The sequence below is a fragment of the Siphateles boraxobius genome, unplaced genomic scaffold (assembly GCF_051911475.1).
Source record: "Siphateles boraxobius isolate OS27281-9 unplaced genomic scaffold, OSU_SipBor_1 68, whole genome shotgun sequence".
Classification (NCBI taxonomy): Eukaryota; Metazoa; Chordata; class Actinopteri; order Cypriniformes; family Leuciscidae; genus Siphateles; species Siphateles boraxobius.
This window is the reverse complement of record NW_027509195.1, coordinates 12,845,656-12,866,434: the sequence shown is the minus strand read 5'-3', so window position 1 is coordinate 12,866,434 and position 20,779 is coordinate 12,845,656. Positions and strand designations below refer to the sequence as shown.

Sequence of the window (20,779 nt, the reverse complement as noted above, 5' to 3'; positions counted from 1 at the left end):
ACTTCCAGTTACTTCTGATTTGTAGTCGGCCTATATACATTAAAAATACTATCAGCCAGCTTGAGGCTTAAAGGGTAACTAAACCCTAAACCAACTTTTTTTAGTTAATGATCTGTAAGAATGGGGCTTTATTAGTACTGTTCATTGATTCGAGTAACTTTTTTGACATTTGTGCATAAAGTGTTTTAATTCTACAATATATGGTGTAAAAACGTCTGAGTGCTGCCCTCTTCAGGTTGAACGGTGGCTACTGCAGTTGAATTTTCCTAATGGATGTTTGGGGTTGTTGGTGACGTAGGCAAGTTCCATACAGACAGATGCGTCTCAGGTGCACGCCCCCCTCCGTTGGGCTCTGCCCACTTTTCCAGCATTTTTCAAATATTGCCAGTGGTTGGAGTCAGGCTCTGACCACCAGGGGTTTAGTTACCCTTTAAGCTATTATACCTAAACCAAAGCAGTAGGCCATAAACTTATTAACGTATGTGTTCTCAATTAAATTTAATTGTTTGATTTTGTCCCCCCCTTTAGATGCTCCTCCACTTCCACAGAAGTTTTGATTTATGTGAGGGTTTTATTGAGAGGTGACAGAGCAACAATTTGTTCTGGATACTGTCCCCGTTAACGATATATTTCCTATACTCTTCAATAATGACAGAGCACACACAGAAATCTGTAGTTGTGTCATAAGCAGCTCAGAAACATCTGCATTTTTCAAAGTTTATCAGTGCTCAGACACGTTTCTGACAGTGCATGGTGAGTGTGACATTTATATGGTGACCAACGTCTGCTAAACATAACAAGATTAGAGGACCTACAGAGGCAACTCTCTCTTTAATAAAGAAACCAAAACGGATGATATCATAATACTTCAGACATTATGTTCTCATGAAGGATGATGTTGAAAAAAATGACAAAGTAAAGAAGCCAGTGAGGCCAATTACAAGTTTTAACTGGTTATTAAGAACATAAAGGACAGCAGTCATCATCACTGATCTGAGCAGAATAAGGTAGTTTGCAGGTCCTGATGCCTCAAAGGTTGCAGGTTCGAATCCCAGTCACTAGAATTAACCTTGAAAATGACATTTCACCCAAACATTGCTTTAACGTTAACTGGATGATGCATGGATGCTATGTACACAGATTACAATGGATGAAGATGTCATCAGTTAATTAAATATATGGTATTGGTCAGTCATACTGAATGAGGCTTGCATCCAATATGAAGTTCTCACATGATGTTTGAATTGTCATGGATTTCTACACAGTTGCATGAGGCTTGAATTTTAGCTATACATATAATAAACCTTGATCAAACTCCTATAATCCTCTTCTGTTCAATTCCGTCCAGTGGCTGACCAATAAATCGAGGCACTTGTTTAATACCATGTTTCCGTTACATAATATAAATGTCAAGCTTTAACCTGTACCAAGAAAGAAAGCAAACAAAAAAACAGCAGAAAACAGATTTTTCTTTTTTTTCTTTTTTCCTTGTTAAATAGTAATAAATACATGAGATGCAGTGGTTTATTTGTCATTTTTCTGAAGCAGGAGGGTTAAAAAGTTCTCATTTTTATTTATTTATTTATTTATTCATTTATTTATTTATCTGTCTGTTTTCTTTAGCAGCAATCCGAACATGGTTGAGAGTGGAGATAGCAGCCGAGAGAGAAGTAGTTCACTTTTTTGACTTGATGGCAAACAGCACTCACAGAGTGTTGTGAAGGAGGAAGGGGAGGAGGGGGAGAATAAAGACAAGAGAAAGCAAAATGAGAGGCAGGAAATGAAGTCAGAGTGGGAGGGGCTGCAGTCAGGAGGGCGTGACAGTGTCCCTTCATACTGAAGTATTCTGCCCTCCTGCTAAATCTCGCCCCAGACTCTTCCTTCCAACTGAAACATGGGGTAAGCGAGAAAATAAAAAGAGAGAAAAAGAGAGAGAGCTACAGCAAGATTTGGCTTAGCATATCCAGAGTTAATACAAATGTGTTAACGCTTTCAGTTTTCTGTCCAAAACAAAGAGGATAAGAAAAAAAGAGAGAAAGAGACACAAACCAAAGTAAGAGAGGGATGAGAGAGAGAGAGAGTCTAGTGAGATGGTGAAGAAGAAGGCAGACTATTTTTTGAAACGAACAACAGGGAAGCATTTTGGTTTTCCTTCTGGCAAAATGTTTTGATGTTTTTCAAGACTTTCCTGTATCACTTCCTCCTTTATGTGAAGTCGGGTTACGTTCCCCCTCTCCTCGTGAAAGCGGCTCATGATTCAGCCTCCTCCTCTAGTTGTTAGTTGGTGTTTCTCACTATGTGGCGACTAAAAACAGTTTCTGTCATTTACTTTATTTCATTCGTAGGATTTGTTTCATAGTTTGAGATATATAAGCCAGTGTGTCAAGCGAGATAAAGCCTGGAAACATTAAAAAAAAGTAACAAAAATGTGAGTGTATGTCGTGTGTGTGTGTTTGTGTGTGGGTTATGCTCAACTAGAAAAAAAGCAACCAAAAACAACAAAATGAAGCCAAGAAAAAAAAAGTTTGTTTGTTTTCTAAGCATAAGTATCATCTGTCTGAGCCCAAATAAAACAACTGTATAAATAAAACATTGAATAAATAAACCCCCAAAATACCCACCTCTCAATTTAGACTCTTTCTAACCCCTTCTCCCGCTCCCTATGTAGTGATTCTTAATAAATTAAAAATGTACAATTACGGCAAAACCTCAAAAAAAAACAAAAAAAAACCAAAAAATTAAAATAAAAAGCATAAGGTACTCTCTCCCGCTGCTGTCGTCTTGACAAAAACATTCAATTTTTTTCAACAAAAAACTCTCCTTTCCTTGCCCCCCCAAAAAAACGGCAAATAAAAATCTCTCGCTGCAAACCTGTCCTGAAATCACATAAAATCAAATAACAAACGTTCTGAAACTTTCTGTTGCGACTGATTCGCTCGCTGCTCTTATCCTTCAATTAAAGAAAAACAAACAAACAGAAAAATAACGATAAAAACAGTTTCAAATCCCTCCCTTGACCTTCTCCCCATGCAAAACCAAAACAACGAAACGAAAAAACAAAATCAACTGTCTGATATTTCACAAGTTTTTCTCTGCGATTCTGTTACGTGTGGCCGCGCGCATGTATGTGTGTGTTGTACGCTTACTACGTGTAATGTGTCGTGTGTGTGTCTGTACGTGTGGCGCTTTTTGTCACTGTTATGTTGTCGTTAAAATTTTCGTATGGCTTTTGGAATTTGTTCAAGATTTATCAAGAGTTGGCTCCACTCTGACCGCTCCCACTCCCGCTGCCGCACACTGCCATCATGGCGGACTCCTCAGAGTCCGGCCGCCCCCCAGCTCCCCCGACTCCTCTGGGCGGAGGCCCCCCGGTGAGCATCCCCCCCACTCCGACGCTTCCCTGCGGCGGGTTGTTATTGTTGTTGCTGCCGGCGTAGCACGGAGGGATGTATCCCAAACCGGAGGCAGCGACCATGCTGTCCTGGGAGGCTGGGGCCTGGGGCAACTGTTGCTGGGAAGCGGAAGGGGGCTGCTGGGGGGCCATGACTGTCCTAGTCCGAAAGGCAGAGAGGCCCAGGTGGAGGTTGGAGGAGCCGTACTGACTGGAGTCCAAGCTCGACGGGGGCGGCTGCATGATGGAAGACTGACCCAAGTGGTGGTGGTGGGTGAGGCTGAGCTCGATGCTGTCCTGCATCTGCGGGGAGGAGACGGGCATCAGCGCTGGGCCCTGCTGGCCCTGCGAGGCCTGGCCCTGCGGCTGGTTCTGCTGCTGCTGCTGTTGCCGGAGCTGTCTGCCGTTGCTGTGGTGGCTGCCGTAGATGGGGTGGGGATGGTGCGGCTCCATCATGCCCCCTATGTTGCCCAGGAAGTGGCGCGAGTGCTGCGTGGCTGCAGGCTTGTGCAACATCAGCTGCGGGTAGGAGGAGTCGCTGCCGCTGTTGGACAGCTGACCCATGCTGCTGTCTCCTCCTGGCCAGATGCGCAACTGCTGCTGAGACGGAGCCTGGAGGGAGAAGAAGCGACCAGAGGGGATCAAGACGAGTCGTTTTGGCATCTTAAAGAGGAGCTGTGCGGTGCGCTCGAACAATTACTTACTTGTGGGCTCTGCATCTCGTAGTCTGTGTGAGTGACTGCACTATTGTAGTACCGGTTACTGTACCGGTAATTTCGGTTGTCGTTGGAAGAACCGCTAGATCCACCTGGGTTGGGAGCAACAACAAAGAGCTCATGTAAAAGGAGTCCTTTTCTAGTTTTATTGTCCCCCAGTAACAGGTTTAAAGGGCGGTCACACTACACTTTTCATTCCATCGAATTCATACGCATGCGAATGTGGGAGACACAAACACAATCCCATGCAAATGCGTTGCAAAGTTCAAGTTTGCCACGAATTCGTATGGTAAAAGATCAATACATCACGCCATGACCTCTTAGCTTAATTTAAAGAACACAAACTTTTAATAAGCAGGATTCCAGTACACTGGAGTTATATTTTTACTTGTTACACTAAAGCACTGTTTACTAAAGCATATTTTTACTTGTTACACAGCTCTTTTAAATGCTTGATTCTGATGAGTCAGTCGCAACATTCCCAGGTTGCGACCGTTGTCAATAGCACCCGCTCATCTGGGAATCTGACACTTCTTTCATGTCTCTTGTATCACACCACGGTCTCTCTCTCGTTTCATTCAAATGCAGTTGGTGCCATCTCTTGCCTCAGTTATCAACTGTATTTACAGTAAAACTAAACCGCCAGTATTAATAGTAGGTCTATGTTAATATTGTTGATACGATGGTAAATTATCCCTTAAATGTCTTGTAATAACTGTTTACCTCACCTGGGACCTGTTTTTCTTTGCATAAGCTTAAATATTTCAATTCAAATCAATATTTTGTGTCTAATTATTTACTTATGTGGCAAGTAGCCATGTAATAAGTTATCGGCTGTTATCGGAAAATAAACCCCAAAAGGGTGATCTGGACCCCGACGCAATCTGGATCCCTTACATTTTGAATGTATTATATGATAATATAATGTTTTTTTTTTGTAAATATTAAAATATTATTATGTTGTTGTTTTTTTAAAAAATGTTTTTCCGCCGCCGCAACCGTTCCAGAGTCTGTATAAATCTTGCATGCTCAAAGTCTAGTGTGACCGCGGCATTACAAACACTTACCGGAGCTAGAGACGGAGCTAGTGGTGGAGGTGGAGTGGCTGTGGTCCATGGCAGGGCTGGTGGAGGTGGAGCTGCTGGTGTTGGTGCCTTCATCTGTTGTCTTCTTAAAGAAGTTGTGCTGCAGCGCGTAAAAGGGCGTGATGCGCGTCTTGGGATCGTAGTCCAGCATGCGCAGGATCAGGTCCTTGAATTTCAGGTAGTCGCAGGGCGCGTGGCCCTGCTCTCCAGCTCGCCTCCCCCCTGGACCTCCCGTCTCCACCCCCAGGATCTCATGCAGTCGTCGCGTGGCAGGTGGTTTATATTCCTGGAGTGACGAATCAACACAGAGGAAGGGAAGAGAACGAGGCACAAACAGGTAGCATTTAGTGAAGTGCAGTAACAGTTGAAATGTCATCATTTAAAAGCAAAGGTTGATGAACTATCATTCTAAGAACATATTATTATTAATACCAAGCTGTATAATTAATAAATAGATACATCTACTAATGTTAGAAGAATAAACTTGTTATATATTATTAATTAAATACTATAAAGTCAACATGAAATGGTGTTTGTAACCCACTTCTGAGTGAAACAATAGTTATTGGGGAAAAAATTGTTATTAGGACTGACTGAAACATGAAAAGTACGTTTCATACTTTTCATGAAAATTCCATATCAAAATAGAGCCTGATGTGAATGCAAGTTTATTTACAGTAACATTAAACCAGAATTAAACTACTGTGTTAGCTACAGGCAAGAATTTAGTTTTAGGCTACAGTACCTACAACAGCAGCCTAAAACATAGCTGAAAAGGGTTAGGAAACATTTTTATTCTTTGGAATATGTATAGGAAAGTACATTTTGATTTCATGTTGACTTTAATAGGAAACTAATCAGTCAAATAAATCATTAATCAATGCAGGTGAAGGGGACTGAAAATGAGATATTTGTGGTTTTGTGTGAATAATGACATTTGCATAGGAGCTCTAAGTGTCATACAGGGTTCAACAATGAGACTTATTGAAAGGATTTATAAATAAAACTTTTCCTGGAATCATCATATGCATATCATTTTCTAGCAAGATTAAAATGTTTTTATACCTGTCATGGAATTACAATAAAGATACATGATTTCCAGCTATTATGGAAAATTAAAAGCATAAGTTTACTACAAATAATGTATTTTTGTAGTAAACGTCCTTCTTATTCCTGAAATATTACAATATTTGTGAGACAAATATGTTGCTAAAAAAAAAACATTGTTGAGCCCTGTCATATACACAGTTTGAGAACCTTTGACACTGAACCTATTCTGTGCTATTATATATCCTGGTCCATAAATACTACAATAAAGACTTAAAACGAACCAACATCTACATTGTAAAAGAGTACAAAGCAAAGCTTTCAAATGTTTTTCTCTATTGTACACACAGAAGTACAAAATGCATGCTGGAGCATTTGAGGTGAGTCTCTGGATGAGTTGGCAGTAAGTGCCAGACATTAATCCTGTAAAACAAAGTGTATTAGGACCTCATCCAGACTTTTACCCTTCACCTGCTATTAGCTTTGCGTCTTAATCTGCGGCCACATACGCAAACACACACTTTCTAGATTCTTAACCTGATGCTACTTTCACTTATCTTCACTGGAAACAGGGTCATTCTAGCAACTGGCTGCACTCGCTTAACCTGTGACCCAAGCGTGTCGTTGACTAGACTGAGAGCTGCTAAGAAATAGGGCTCAGCCAATGTGATTACACAAATTACATTATTGCATCTATACTGTAAATCTTTAAAGTTTTCTACTTTAATATAATTTAAAATGTAATTTATTAATGTGTTGGCAAAGCTCAATTACCAGCATCATTACTCCAGACTTTAGTTTCACGTGATCTTTCTAAAATCAAAAATTTCTTATCAATGTAGAAAACAGCTATGCTGCTTAATATTTTTGTGATAAGAGTAATATTTTCAGGATGAAAAGAATGTTAAAAAGAACAGCATTTTTGAATTTGAAATCTTTTGTAACAATGTAAAAGTCTTTACTATCACGTTAGTGTAGTATTATTAAAGTATTAAATTATTTCCAAAAGAAAATTGTACTGACCCCAAATGTTTAAATGGTAGTGTACACTGTTTGGCCAAAAGTATCTGGACACCCCAACCTCATATGTACTTAATGAGCATTTAACTTAAAAACTGTTTGCATTAATAAACAGTTGGTCCAATCCTCTAAGTTATCATTATATGCTGTAGCATATAATATTTAAAAAGGGGTGGCTGTATATTTTTGGCCTTTTAGTTTACGTTTCTCGATGTGTATCATTTTGTAAGTGCTACTGACATGCCTGCTCCTAACTAGTGATTCAGAGACATAATGAGGATGGTTGTGAAAATGATCATGATGAGGGCAATGATGCTGATGAGGAGAACAGATGCTGTAGGTTGGGGTTTAGATTGACCTTGTGTCTCTGTAAGCACAGGCGGGTCAGTGGAGAGAGGAGGAGGTTCACTAGCACACATTAGCCTTGCTTAAATTTCATCCCCAACCTTTTTTTCCACCCTCCTCCATTTTATCCCTACTTTTTTCTCTTCCCCTCTCCCTGAGGATAAGGTGAGCGTCGGTGTGGAGCAGGTGATGGTGAGGAAGGAAGGGTGGTCTTTGGGAGGAGGGCGAAGGATAAGTAGAAGCAGAGTTTTACTCACAGAGGCCGAAGGGTAAAGTACCTTCTTAATGTCCTTGTTTTTCTTGACGGTCCACAGGCCGTCGGACAGCTTGTCGAAGTACTTGCGTGCTTTAGGGGCCTGATCCAACATATGGTTGGGCGGGACCCCCAGCACTTCCACTATTTTATTCATCTGGTCCACCTGAGAAAGATACAGCACAGTGTCAGGGTAAAATCCAAATGGACTTTATTTGCAACTGACATGTTAGCATATATTAAATATCATATACATGACAGATCAATACCTTCTGAAATGCATTTATTACTTGAGGAGTTGATTAAAAGGTGTATACACAGGATATTGTGTTCAGACCAGTATTATTAGTACTATTTATATCATAGTATTTATTAATACTTTAAATTATCTTTTATTTTTTATATTTTCAGTATTCATTTTTATTTCAGTTTAAAGGGTTAGTTCACCCAAAAATGAAAATTATGTCATAATGACTCACCCTCATGTCGTTCCAAGCCCGTAAGACCTCCGTTCATCTTCGGAACACAGTTTAAGATATTTTAGATTTAGTCCGAGAGTTTTCTGTGCCTCCATTGAAAATCTATGTACGTATACTGTCCTTGTCCAGAAAGGCAATAAAGACATCATCAAAGTAGTCCACGTGACCTCAGGGGGTTAGTTAGAATTTTTTGAAGCATCGAAAATACATTTTGTTCCAAAAATAACAAAAACGACGACTTCATCCAGCATTGTATTCTCTTCCGATTCTGTTGTCAATCCGCGTTCACGATCCCAGTGACGCTGCTGACGTAAGACGCTGCTGACCTGTTATCTGGTCCGTCCGTGTATTCGGGTTCAAATAAATATGTCTGGTTAAAAAAAAATGCAAGTCTTTCCCTGTGTCGAAATCCTTAGACATGTTTGCGAAGATTGTTTTGTTTACAGCGTGCGTCTCCCTCAGACTGTAAACGAAGCTCGGGCGCACCAGATAACACGTCAGCTCGTCTTACGTCAGCGGTCTCTTGAACGCGGATTGAAAACAGAACCGGAAGAGAATACAATGCTGAATAAAGTCGTCGTTTTTGTTACTTTTGGAACAAAATGTATTTTCGATGCTTCAAAAATTCTAACTAACCCACTGAGGTCACATGGACTACTTTGATGATGTCTTTATTGCCTTTCTGGACAAGGACAGTATACCGTACATAGATTTTCAATGGAGGGACAAAAAGCTCTTGGACTGAATCTAAAATATCTTAAACTGTGTTCCGAAGATGAACGGAGGTCTTACGGGCTTGGAACGACATGAGGGTGAGTCATTAATGACATAATTTTCCTTTTTGGGTGAACTAACCCTTTAGGTTTTAGTCATTTTATTTTGTGCTTTTGTCATTTTTATTAGTTTAAAAAAAATCTATTTAGCTTTCATTTGTATATCAGTTTTAGTCTGGGTAATTTTTGTATTTCAACAAACTTATTTCACTTTCATTAAATAATTAAATTATTCAACATTTCTAATTTTAGTTTTTAATCTAATTATTATATTTTGTTTCAGGTTCATTTCAACTATAGAAAACTATTTTTAATGGATATAACAACATTGGTTCCGACTGTACTTTATTTAATTGGTTTATATACATATGCATCCGACAAATGTCTTTGGGTGTTACATCGCATTTATCAGTGTCTTTTAAGTAGCTGAAAATTATAAAACTGTTTTTTGTTGTTGTTGTTTTTTACATAGTGCAGCACATCATTGTCAGTTTTAAAATGATGGACTCATTAGTGTAAGTCAGGGATGGGACAAGTGGCATCTCTTGTTTTAAATATTTACAGTAGCAACTGTAATCTGCTGACTTAATGTCTTTAAAATAATTATAATATTTTAATAATGCATAATGTTGACAAGCCTGGGAATAAATAAAAAAATCTGTCTTATATCCTATTTGTATGCCTGTTTAAGTTTACTGAAGTGTGGTTCTTACAAGTGAAGTCTTAGCCTGAGCGTCAAAGAAAGACGTCACAAATGCTTTGCACAGTCATTGTGTGACTAATCCCCGAGCCGTACCTCATTGGAGCCGCTGAAGAGCGGTTCGCCCGTGTGCATCTCCACCAGGATACAGCCTAGGGACCACATGTCTATAGCCAGGTCATACGGCATGCCCAGCAACACCTCAGGAGACCGGTAAAACCGACTCTGAATGTACTGGTAAATCTAAGTGAGGAGGAAAACAGAAATGAATGGCATGCACAAATACAAGATACAAAAGTAACTATTACATTTTCACTTTTCTCCACTAGTGGGCAGCAGAAGCTGAAAGATAAGAAGGGTGCAGCACAGCCACTAGGAATCTTAAGTAGTAAAATCCATTTCAGCTCTGGAAAAGTCCTCTAGAATGTGCTCTGAATGCACATCCCACCAACATTGCGCGTTTTTCTCTCTTACAGATGCATTTATCATTAAAAGATCCGCACAGCATGTCTCCACTATTCATTGTGTTTATTTAAATGCAAGTTCACTGTAGTTGCTACTGTGTATGACCTTATCAGCCTGTTGTTAACAAACAGTGACGCAAATGGGCCTGAGACGCTGTCTCACCCTCTGTCCTAGCTGGCAGGAACTGCCAAAGTCCACAATCTTGATGGCACTGCGCTTGGGGTTGCAAAGGAGGATGTTCTCAGGCTTGAGGTCGCAGTGGATGATGCTGAGCTCGGGCGTGGCCAGGAAGAGCAGCGCCGTGCACAGCTGCTGAGCAAACTTGCGTGTCAGGTTGAGCGAGACGCCGCGGAAGTTGGTGTTACGCAGGAGGTCGTACAGGTTGTAGGAGAGAAGCTCAAACACCAGGCACAGGTGGTTACGGAACATGAAGTGCCTCTTTAAGTGAACTGAGGAAACAAATATGAGAAAAAAAAGATATATTAGAGAGGTTGCTTTGAGGTTTCTCAAAGTTATCACAAAAAGAGTTGGAAATAAGTATGTTTAAAAGAACGTTTAGCAAGTGAACTAGATATCCATGAGATCCAGATTGTCCATTACACTTTGCTTTCCGTCTATGAAATAGTCTCATGAACTACTTTTAGTCTCGAGTACTTATTGCTTTTGGGTGGGAGGAAATTCTCTTGCCATTAGGTCAAAGGGTTCTCTATGGAAGACTAAATGTAGAGTAACAGCTGCTTGTCGTATTCTTGTACGTGTACAGACAAGCGAACAGTGTCTGTTTTTTACCTATGTAGTACTTCATCTCAGTGTCGTGTTTGTTCATGAGCTCAAGAAGCCGCAGCTCAATCTGGGCCTGGTTCAGGAAGGCTTTCTTGTTCTTGATGATCTTGATGGCCACCCACTCCTGCTCATGGTGGTCATAGGCTTTCACCACCTACACAAAAAGGAGCAAATTAGTGCACACTTGGTTTTAGTTTTACTACAGAAACATTAAGTAGCAACATAAGAAATTTCATATATACAATTTAACATTTTTAAAAAAAATGCAACAGTTTCTGTACCCAGACTTTCCAATTCTTCGTATTTACTTTAACAAATCCTTATTTTGTCATTTATTCTAGTCTATAGTGTGGTTTGCTTATAATATGCATTAATTGAGAAAACAAAGCACTCCTTTATTTTCATTATTTAATTTTTTTTTTATAAGTTTCAATTCAAATCTAATGTAACAAAACATTACCATTTTTTGTTTTGGGACAGAAAGGTGTACATATAGCAGATTTGGAACCAGGAGCATATTAAAAACTATGGTTATGTACAAACTATCATCAGTTTTTCACCAAAATAAAATAATGAGAATAATGATAGTTCAATGTTGTTTTACAAAATGATCACGTTTATGCAGACTGTTTTCAGTTTCCTTTTGGATCAAATTAAGTTATTTAGGAGACAAAAAAGACATTATTTGCTAGTTTGTAGTTTGTCACAAACCCTGTTGAACAAGAGTGCTGTTTCAGTTTGATTTTATGCATGTATTCCTTTAGCCTAGACTTCTATTCTCATCTTCAGGCTTACCTGTCCAAAGGAGCCCTTGCCAATAAGTGAGTCGATCTCGTAGCGGTCCAGCCACTTCTCCCCGTTCTTCACAATATAGTCATAGTTGTCATCATCGTAGCCGTCGTTGTACACCTTGCGCTCTTTTTTGGTGCTGGAGTCCTCAGGCGGAACCTGCTGGGCTCGCCGTTTCTTCTTCGTGTAATACACCTGGAAAACGAGCACAACGTTTAATATTTGCACCTCTATTGCTGCTTCACTAACGACTAGGGGGTTGGTACAATTGGTCTAAGTATAAGTGTGAATATGAAAAAGCCTGGGATGGATTCACCTCATTGATGTGCTTGTATGTCTTGATGAGATCGACTGAGAGTTTACGTAGCGGGGCGCTGGCAGGATCTCGAAAACTCGGTGGAATCCTCCTCTGCAGGATGGTCATATCTGACAGCACCTGGAAAAAAGTTACACCAAGACAACATTAAGAAAAAAAGAGGGGAAACAGAGGAAGCACCATAACAAAAAAAACAATCAAATTAAAGGATATACTGTGTGTGTATATATATATATATATATATATATATATATATATATATACACACACACACAAAACCTATAACATCTTTAGAACGTTAATTTAAGTACTTTAATAAGTATGAAAACTTTACTAATAAATACGGCTGTTAATTTAATGCATTCATTTAGTGTGATAAATTATAAATAAAATATTGCAATAAAAAATGAAGCACATTATTAATCACCCTCCAGACCCATAAAGGGAATCTCCAACCTACATGCAATACTGATGCAATAGCTGATTACGTCAATATGTATTTATACAAAGACCAATAATGAAATATTGCAAAATATAAATACATGTTATGGATGAACAAACCACTAGTCTACCTCAGACAGACAAACTCAACCGCATAATAAAGATGTGAACTGTAGGCCAGTGACAGGAAATAAAACAATATAATGACCTCTAAAGTTAATTTTTTTAATGTCTATAGCTATGATTTACAAGTCTTCATTTGAGGGCTTTTCTTAGCATTTAAATACAGTATATGCATATATCAGAATGTAACTTATTTTTATTTATTCAATTGCAATTTTTAAGCAAGTTTTTTAAATAAAAAACAATTTTTATCTATATGATAAGGGGCAAGTCACAAACACATCTTTACACAACACGATAACTTTGCGAATGATGCTTTACATACGGGTCATATGATATCATTTAATTTCAAGGGAGCATGTTTCTGGTACCTGCTGCTGGTCGGCCATGGAGTGGATGTTACTGAAGGAGGGGTGGCTGTGCTGGCTCGACATGGTTGGCTCAGCGGGGGAGAAGCCCAAGGCGGCAGGCTGGCAGAGGGTAGAGGAGGGGGGCTTGCATCCTGAGCTGCTTCCACCTTCATAGAGAAATAGGGGGAAAAAACGAGAGAGGTTTCAGAAGACACATTGCTAAAGTGCATCGCACAAGCCAAGCAAATACTGACATGGGTGTGGGGAGAAACACTGCACTGCAGGGGGAAGTAGAAATATGAACACAGACTCACACACACCATATTGGAAGTCAAACTGAAGGCATTTTCAGAGGTCTTTGAAATCGCCAACAATCGGACGGAACAGTTGTAAGAATGATCGGTTATCCTCTCAAGAAGCTCCAATTCATTTTGGCTGGGAAATTACAGCACCGTTCCTCAGGTCAGCATGACAATCGTGTATTGAAGGTGGGAATACTCTGCAATACACCTTCAAAGCCCTGAGAATGGTTTCCAAATCAGAATAATTCTCTCAACTTTCTAAGCAGCGTGTGTTTTTCCAACAGCTACGGGCGGGCGATGTGCAAACGCCAGAAAATCACTGTACAGTATGTCACTGCCAAACCGGTGGAACAAAGAAAAACGGTCGTATGACATTGCACACCAAAATCTCAGTGGATGATGGGAGTGACTGGGAGGCAAGCAGAGCTATCCATGGTCCTGTGCTGCCACTCGTTGGCCAAGAATATGCTGCAGCTATTACTTTCAAATACAGCCTGCACATTAGGCTGCCTGCTAGAGTAGTGCTGACCTCAAATTAAAGGTGAATCATTGTAAAAGCATGTCATTTTTCACCTAAAAAAATAACCTATATTATGCATATTTTTTATATATATTTCGTAGGTCCAGTTACTTTTTAGCATTGTTTTAAGCATTATTCTCATAATAATTAAGCACAATTTCCGATCAAATGTGTAAAACTGTAATTTTTCTACATAAAAACTAAAGTACACTTGTATACATAAGCTATATATATATATATATATATATATATATATATATATATATATATATATATATATATATAGCAATTAAAGTAACAAGAACAGAGAGTTGTTTGCATTAAATAAATAAAAATTTAGAGAAATATGCTTAATTGAGATGAAAATAATATCATTGTCCAAAAAAAACTATTACTCTTAAAAACAAGCTTAATTGTCTACACGCAAATAATACTTTTTAAAGTATGACCCAGACATATTCTTAACCGGTTTTGTGAGATTAACCCTTATAAACTAGTATAGAGCCCCCAACCAAGAAATCTGAGACCATCAAGCATAAAAACTGTGCCTAATATAAAAACTACATTAATTGCATACAAACATGAAACCTTTCAAAATGTAGGCCAGTCAAATTTTTGGAGCTAGTTATGTGTACAAAAGACCAAGGGACTAACAGAGCACTAAACTACAGCCGTATAAAGAATTAATGCTGTCCCAAATTTGATGGACTGAAATTTTAACTACAGGATGTGAGTTTTTTTTTTACCCACAATAATCCACTAGCACACTGAACATTCATAATGTACAAAGGAAGTATTGGACATCTCGGGAAAGAGGCGAGAATGTGCCGAGAGTACAGTAATTAAGTAAGATTGCTGAGTGCGGAAGCAGGGACTTAAACGTCTAACGAGGGGATATGAAATGGATGAGATATTCCACAGTGAATGCTTTTATTGCTGCTTTCAGGGGCTGACAGGTGAGGAGTAATGGGGGTGAAATTTATCAATGACACATTACAACTTGAAATGGCTGGGCGATCAATGGCCGTAGCTTAAACAAAGTGCAAAACGACACATCTGACCACCATCAATCCTAGGGAGTGACGGCAAGCATTGCTGTTACATGCCCATAGGAGGAGTCCCAGTACCAACTCACTGACAGGAAGCCTGTCTGGATATACATATGTAGGAGTATCTCCAACTGGTTTCTTTCTACATGGACCCTGTAGCAAATGACAAGACAGCTCAATTAAAAAGGCATAATGTTTTAAAGGCATCTAAGAAAACATGACTTGTGCACTGCACTTAGAATCAACAAAATCCCACACAATTTCATTTCTAATGAGTAAAAATCCCTTTCATAATGCCCTGAAGAAACATGCTCTAATTTCAATTTATTTCCTTGGCCTCATTTTCAGAGTGAAACAATGACTAAAAGAGCGTGATCTGCTGAGCACCAGGAAAAATGTCACACTGTGCCTTTAAATGCTCAAATGAACACATTGAGAACTTCCTGAGTGTGACACCCCCCTTCCTCCACTCTGATTGGCAGAGGCCCCCTCTCTCCCTCCCTCCTGATTGGCTGCTGGTATCCAAGGGCTGGGCGGCGAGGTCTCTATAAATAAACCTGGTAGCTTGTGCTGTATCAGCAACCCTTCCCACAATGCCGCTCTCGCCCTCCCTTTCCCTGCCTGTTACCTCTCTTCTTCCCCCCCGCCCCCTTCTCGCTTTCAATCTACGCTGATCTGGCTGTAGCGCTCGCATAAATGTTGCCCCCGATGGGAACGCATATTAATAAAATATAAAAGAGGCACATGCTTCTCTATAGACACACAGGTGCCTGGGTAGAATTTATTGTCACATACACAAGTGTCACAACGCAGTGGTTAAATATATCAGGTGGTGGATGAAGTAATCATCCGCTGCAATCAACCATGCAAAGACTCCCCCACTAACCAACTCACTCCACATCCCCACAGCTGACCAAACACAGCTGCCAGCTGCCAATCACAGTGTCACCATGGCAACAGACCAGCCTACTCCCTGTCTCTAAGGCACAGGAAGAGGATGGTTGTGTGTGCATGCGAACAGCTGAACACCCCTCCCCATCACTCCCACCTCACCCTTCCCATGTCCGTACTGACCCCCTCTCTTATTCCCTGTTAGGGTAATGGGAACGCTGGTGCTATTGAGCCAAAGTTGGACACACCATGATAGGCATGAAGGGAAAAGAGGACCGTGAGGAAACTCTGGGTATTATCCACAACTTATTTAGCGTTTTGCCCCACTTTGAACAAATGCGAAAAGCATTAGAAAAACAAGTTAAACAGCAACAATGTGTCCATAAAGAGCAACTTGAGGGGCTCAGTAATTCCCATGCATCATAAAAACTAAAATTTGACCTTATTATGAAGCAACAAGTTGGTGTTGCTTGAACAAAGAACACCCGACCATGTGTCGGAAAGAGAGACATGGTAGACATACAGTACATAGAGGTGAACAAGGCAAGGATGTGTGCGTCACATCATGCCCACTGTCCAAAGTATGCGTGCCTGCCCGGAGATGGCAGGTCACATGGATGTCATGCCAAACACGGGAGGACTTCAGGATTAAACTCTGTCCAACAATAGTACGGGTAGTTGTGAGCAGGTACGACAAAGATCTCCTACAGAACCAGAAAAATTTAGAGAATGAACATTACTGTATCTCCCAACATGCAACAGGATATTTGTAATCTCTTTCATATTTGCATTTAAAGATAGGAAGGAGCACACATGCATTGATGACCAAACTAGCATTGGGGAGTTATACTTGCGGCTTACCAAATTAAAATTTTAAGAAAGATTATTTATTTAAGAACTGAGTGAGCTTGTGCCACCACCTCCCAGAATCTCCTTCCGGTCATCTCCACTTTTGATTCTCAGAACTCACTCATTTGCAAGAGGACACCATCCTCAGAGAGGCTTCTGCAAAACTTACAACCTTTCCACTAAGTTCAGCACCTGTGTTATGCGATATAACCCCGTTCAACCTTTCCTTGGCGGCCAAAGCCCAAACAGAACCACAGAGAACTTTAAACACTCAGGCCTCCATAGCTGAGTCAGACTCCACACTATTAATAAAAAAAGCCATCTGGGTGGACGCCTCATACAGTGACAACGGCAAATTGAGAGCTTACGTAGTGAATTAAAAATTAAATAAAATGATCATTAGCTATAGATGCATAATTAACATCCACAGAAACAGCCAATACTAAAACAAGCACATTGCTGTCTGAACGTTATGAAATGCTGATGTGGATTTTTTTTTTTTAAATCAGTAAAACAGAATGCATTAGCACTTAGTAGTTAACATTACCTAACACTGAACATGTCTGAATGTTTACAGCATTTAATCTTTAAATGTTCTGAATAAAAATACTATTTGTTCACAGTGAATTAATAAATACATATTTTGATTTTAAAACTGTATTATTTAAATGTTGAAGTTAACAAACATTATTACATACTGTATAACTATTGTTTATTGTTAGTTCATGATAACCTTACTGTGAAGTGTTCCCCAAAAATCCCCCAAAACATTTGGCGTACAGATGATTTTGCAAATGTTTATGGCCAAGCAAATATGGTTATTGTTTAAATGTGATTTGAAAATGCCCTAAATATTGAAATTAATCATAAAAAGAGCCAATCATCATTTAAAACTGCTTAAAAAAGTTACCATTTCTATGCCATCAACAATAAGTTTAAGCCCGATTGTTGTAAACAGATGCACGCTGACTGCTGTTATGCACAATGCTGAATCTCCACCCCTCTTTATCCTTGAGTTTTAAACACGAGCAGCGGGACCCTAAGGAGCTTACGTGCTGATCTCTCGGTGAGACTGCACCTTCACAGCTCAAGGCGACTGCAAGCTAACGTTAACACCAGACTGGCTAATCTAAAGTGACCACCACTAATCAAGCGCCCCTTGAGTAAAGAGCCACTTGCTCCAGTGGTGGTGGATGTTGACACAGAGCGAGGAGTGCAGGCATATTCACATTGTTTACTTTCTTTCTTGGAAAGAGCACAGAAAGGATGATGTGAGAGTGAGTCAGGAGACACCAATACAGACAGAACGACAAAACGAAAAATGTGAATACTTAAAAGTGTCTGTGAGATGTTGGATGGATGGGGTAGGATCGCTGCTCTGGTCTTGCAGGTACACTGTGTATGCATCTGGTGAACAATAACATGTTTTTGTTCTGATTCAGGCCCACCACTAATCCAGCAGGAGGTGGGGAGTTGGACAGCCAATGAGCATGAAGGGCATTTGTCACTTTTTCCTCTGAATATGTGAAACAACAGATTTTATCGGCATACAAAGATGACAACTATAGGCAGACATTTTTCCCAAAATGGCTCGTGCACTAGTATAGGTGAGTTTAATAGACTAGACTAATTGGGTCATTGAGGAAAACAGAATTATTTGTGGTTTTAATTAAGCTGCAATAAAAGATCCAGTAAGTTTGTGGTGCAAAGCAAATTAAACGGCTTTAAATACTTCGAGAACTTAACTCATCTGAATCAACAGCCAAACATCTAGATGTCATCATCACCAGATATACTGTTAGAACCAAAAGAAATCAATTTAGCGTTTAACCTTTACATATGCCTAAACCCTGAATGATAGGCTAAAACATCCATAAACCTGGACACACATCAAGCATCTGTATCAAGCCAATGCTTCAAGTAAAGTCAAAACCTTAACATTTAATTAAGGAAAAGTATGACATATAAACAAAAAACAGCCTATATTCTGTGTTGAAAAGCAAACTTTATATTTAACGACACGATTCTGGATTTTACATGGCGAAATGGTACATTTCACCTTTAAACTGAAAATCGGCAAGCAAACAAACATGAAAGGCAGCGTGAGGGAAAGGGGCAAAGGGCAAGGAGTGGACGGGTTGTTTGTATGACTGTCTTTCACAGTCCAAACTCTATGCACCTTGATTTGGGGCTGTGATTCTTGGCTGATATGATGTCTTCAGGGGTCCTATCAGCTCTTTTATTTGTCTCATATAGGTGGATCCACAGATCAGAAGTATTCCTGCAGCTTTCCCTGCACCCAATGGGTTACTTGCAGTTATGTCTATCTTTAAAAGAGTTACTCAGGCTTCTGAAAGGCAGTTATACACATAGTGCTTGACACGCCAGACTGGGGTGGGGGGACAGAAATAGCAACAGGAGAAAAGTCAGCTGGATACACAGATAAAAATAAAAATTTAAGGCAGAAAATGCAAAAAACACTCTTTGCATATTCAAACAATGATTCTGTTACTTCTCATCCCAAATATTTTAACCAGTCTATTAACAATCATGAACAATTGTCCATTTGGAGGGAGGTTTAGGTTAAAAATTGAGGTCAGCAAAATAGTTAAGTCAACAGGCAGCAGATGGGATGCACAGACAGCAAAATGCCTGACAGTCTACAAGTCTCTTTCAAGATCGCTGTGCAACAAGTGTGTATATGCATATTCATTGCAAATGCAAACTTTTGGACTTTATGGTCTTGTTTTGTTAAATAGTACAAATCAGGTCATTAGGTCACAACAAGACCCAAAAGATGTCAAATTACCAAAGATGCTTCATGACATTCTCTTCATGGCCGAAGTTAAAATGGACATTGGAGTTTGAAGCTAAATCCAGATTTGTGTGGTGTGGGGTTAGTAGTTTGCAATGGCTGTAGATTACTTGTTTGGAAACTTTCTTGAAATGGGCCAATTAAGCAATTATATCGTAACTCCATTAAGCAGCTTAATGCTTGACGGATAATTGAGTCCTTTAATTCCAATCCTGAACTGACAGAGAATGTGTGAGACTGCAAATAATGAAGGTTGGGCTAAACAAGCCTATGTCTAACAAACCAATTGCCACTGTACAAGTATATACATTGGTATTCAAACAATGAGCTGGCCATCACTGCACTTCATCAACTTTCCTACTGCCCCAAAAATCTTAAGAACTATACCAGTGCAAGCTTGTTTTATCAACCAATTGTCACATAGAATAAGGTATTTTATTTTCTTTATGTTTTTTTGTTGTTGTTGCTTTCCTGTGGCCAAAATAATCTACTGGACAATAATTAAGCCCTCATTCTACAAAATCATCAAATGCAACAATGGCCTTTAACATATTTCTGTAAATCTATGTAAAAAACTAAACAAAAATTCACAGGACAGCAAACCTATACCACCAGTGGAATAAAAGCAAAAATCTAAAATAATATGCCTGCCATGACAATAACCTTTTTTTAGTGTCATCACAATTGAGATTCAAACTTGTCTTCATCATAAAGTCTTAAAATACGGCTAACAAACCAAGAAAAGCTGTTTTGTGACGTACATTGTGCACAATACAGTATATGCTGGTCTACAGAGCAGCATTCTGCTGCAGCTCTAAGATTCCCAGCAACAGAGCGATCACTGTGAGCTCACACTGCACGTAGAGCTCCCATAGCACACAGCACAAATTACCGCGCAGAAGTGACGCAAAGATCAAGCATCCACTGAAACCGTTCGAGAATGTGCCAATTCCCATGATTGTTTGAACAAGTTATGTTAAGACAATGATGGGAAAAGGAGTGAAGTTCTTTAGGGGTATCTGAAAATGTATAAAATATTTGAGTAATTAATGTCTGTTTTGTCTAAAAGGGAAATGCCCCTGGGTGGGCCATTTTTCTATCTTGAATAACCCAATATTCATTTATAAACAAAGGATTTTACTGATTTTTAATAGTTAATCATTCACAATTATGTACATCATGCCATGGTTGATCTGCTTTCACAGACAAAACTCTGACAATAAAAGCAAGGTTGCTGATTACCAATGTATGAGACAATGCTTTAACCGAACTGTATT

General features: G+C 39.4%; 1 protein-coding gene across 5 annotated transcripts in view; it reads right to left on the bottom strand.

Annotated features, from left to right (window-relative positions):
• Positions 1 to 814: 814 nt before the first annotated feature.
• The window catches only part of dyrk1b (dual-specificity tyrosine-(Y)-phosphorylation regulated kinase 1B), a 45,042-nt gene continuing 25,077 nt past the window's right edge, over positions 815 to 20,779 (bottom strand). For 2 of the 5 annotated variants that reach the window (XM_077214889.1, XM_077214885.1), the window contains exons 2-11: positions 13,098 to 13,243; positions 12,163 to 12,282; positions 11,853 to 12,041; positions 11,064 to 11,211; positions 10,437 to 10,723; positions 9,906 to 10,052; positions 7,883 to 8,023; positions 5,175 to 5,478; positions 4,096 to 4,199; positions 815 to 4,003 (exon numbers count right to left, since the gene is read on the bottom strand). In XM_077214889.1, coding sequence (XP_077071004.1) covers positions 3,251 to 4,003; positions 4,096 to 4,199; positions 5,175 to 5,478; positions 7,883 to 8,023; positions 9,906 to 10,052; positions 10,437 to 10,723; positions 11,064 to 11,211; positions 11,853 to 12,041; positions 12,163 to 12,282; positions 13,098 to 13,160 — 2,256 coding nt within the window. In that variant the 5' untranslated portion in view covers positions 13,161 to 13,243 and the 3' untranslated portion in view covers positions 815 to 3,250. Of the gene's footprint in view, positions 4,004 to 4,095; positions 4,200 to 5,174; positions 5,479 to 7,861; positions 8,024 to 9,905; positions 10,053 to 10,436; positions 10,724 to 11,063; positions 11,212 to 11,852; positions 12,042 to 12,162; positions 12,283 to 13,097; positions 13,244 to 13,396; positions 13,749 to 20,779 lie in introns of those variants that run through there. The other 3 variants (XM_077214887.1, XM_077214884.1, XM_077214888.1) reach the window with 2 other exon arrangements.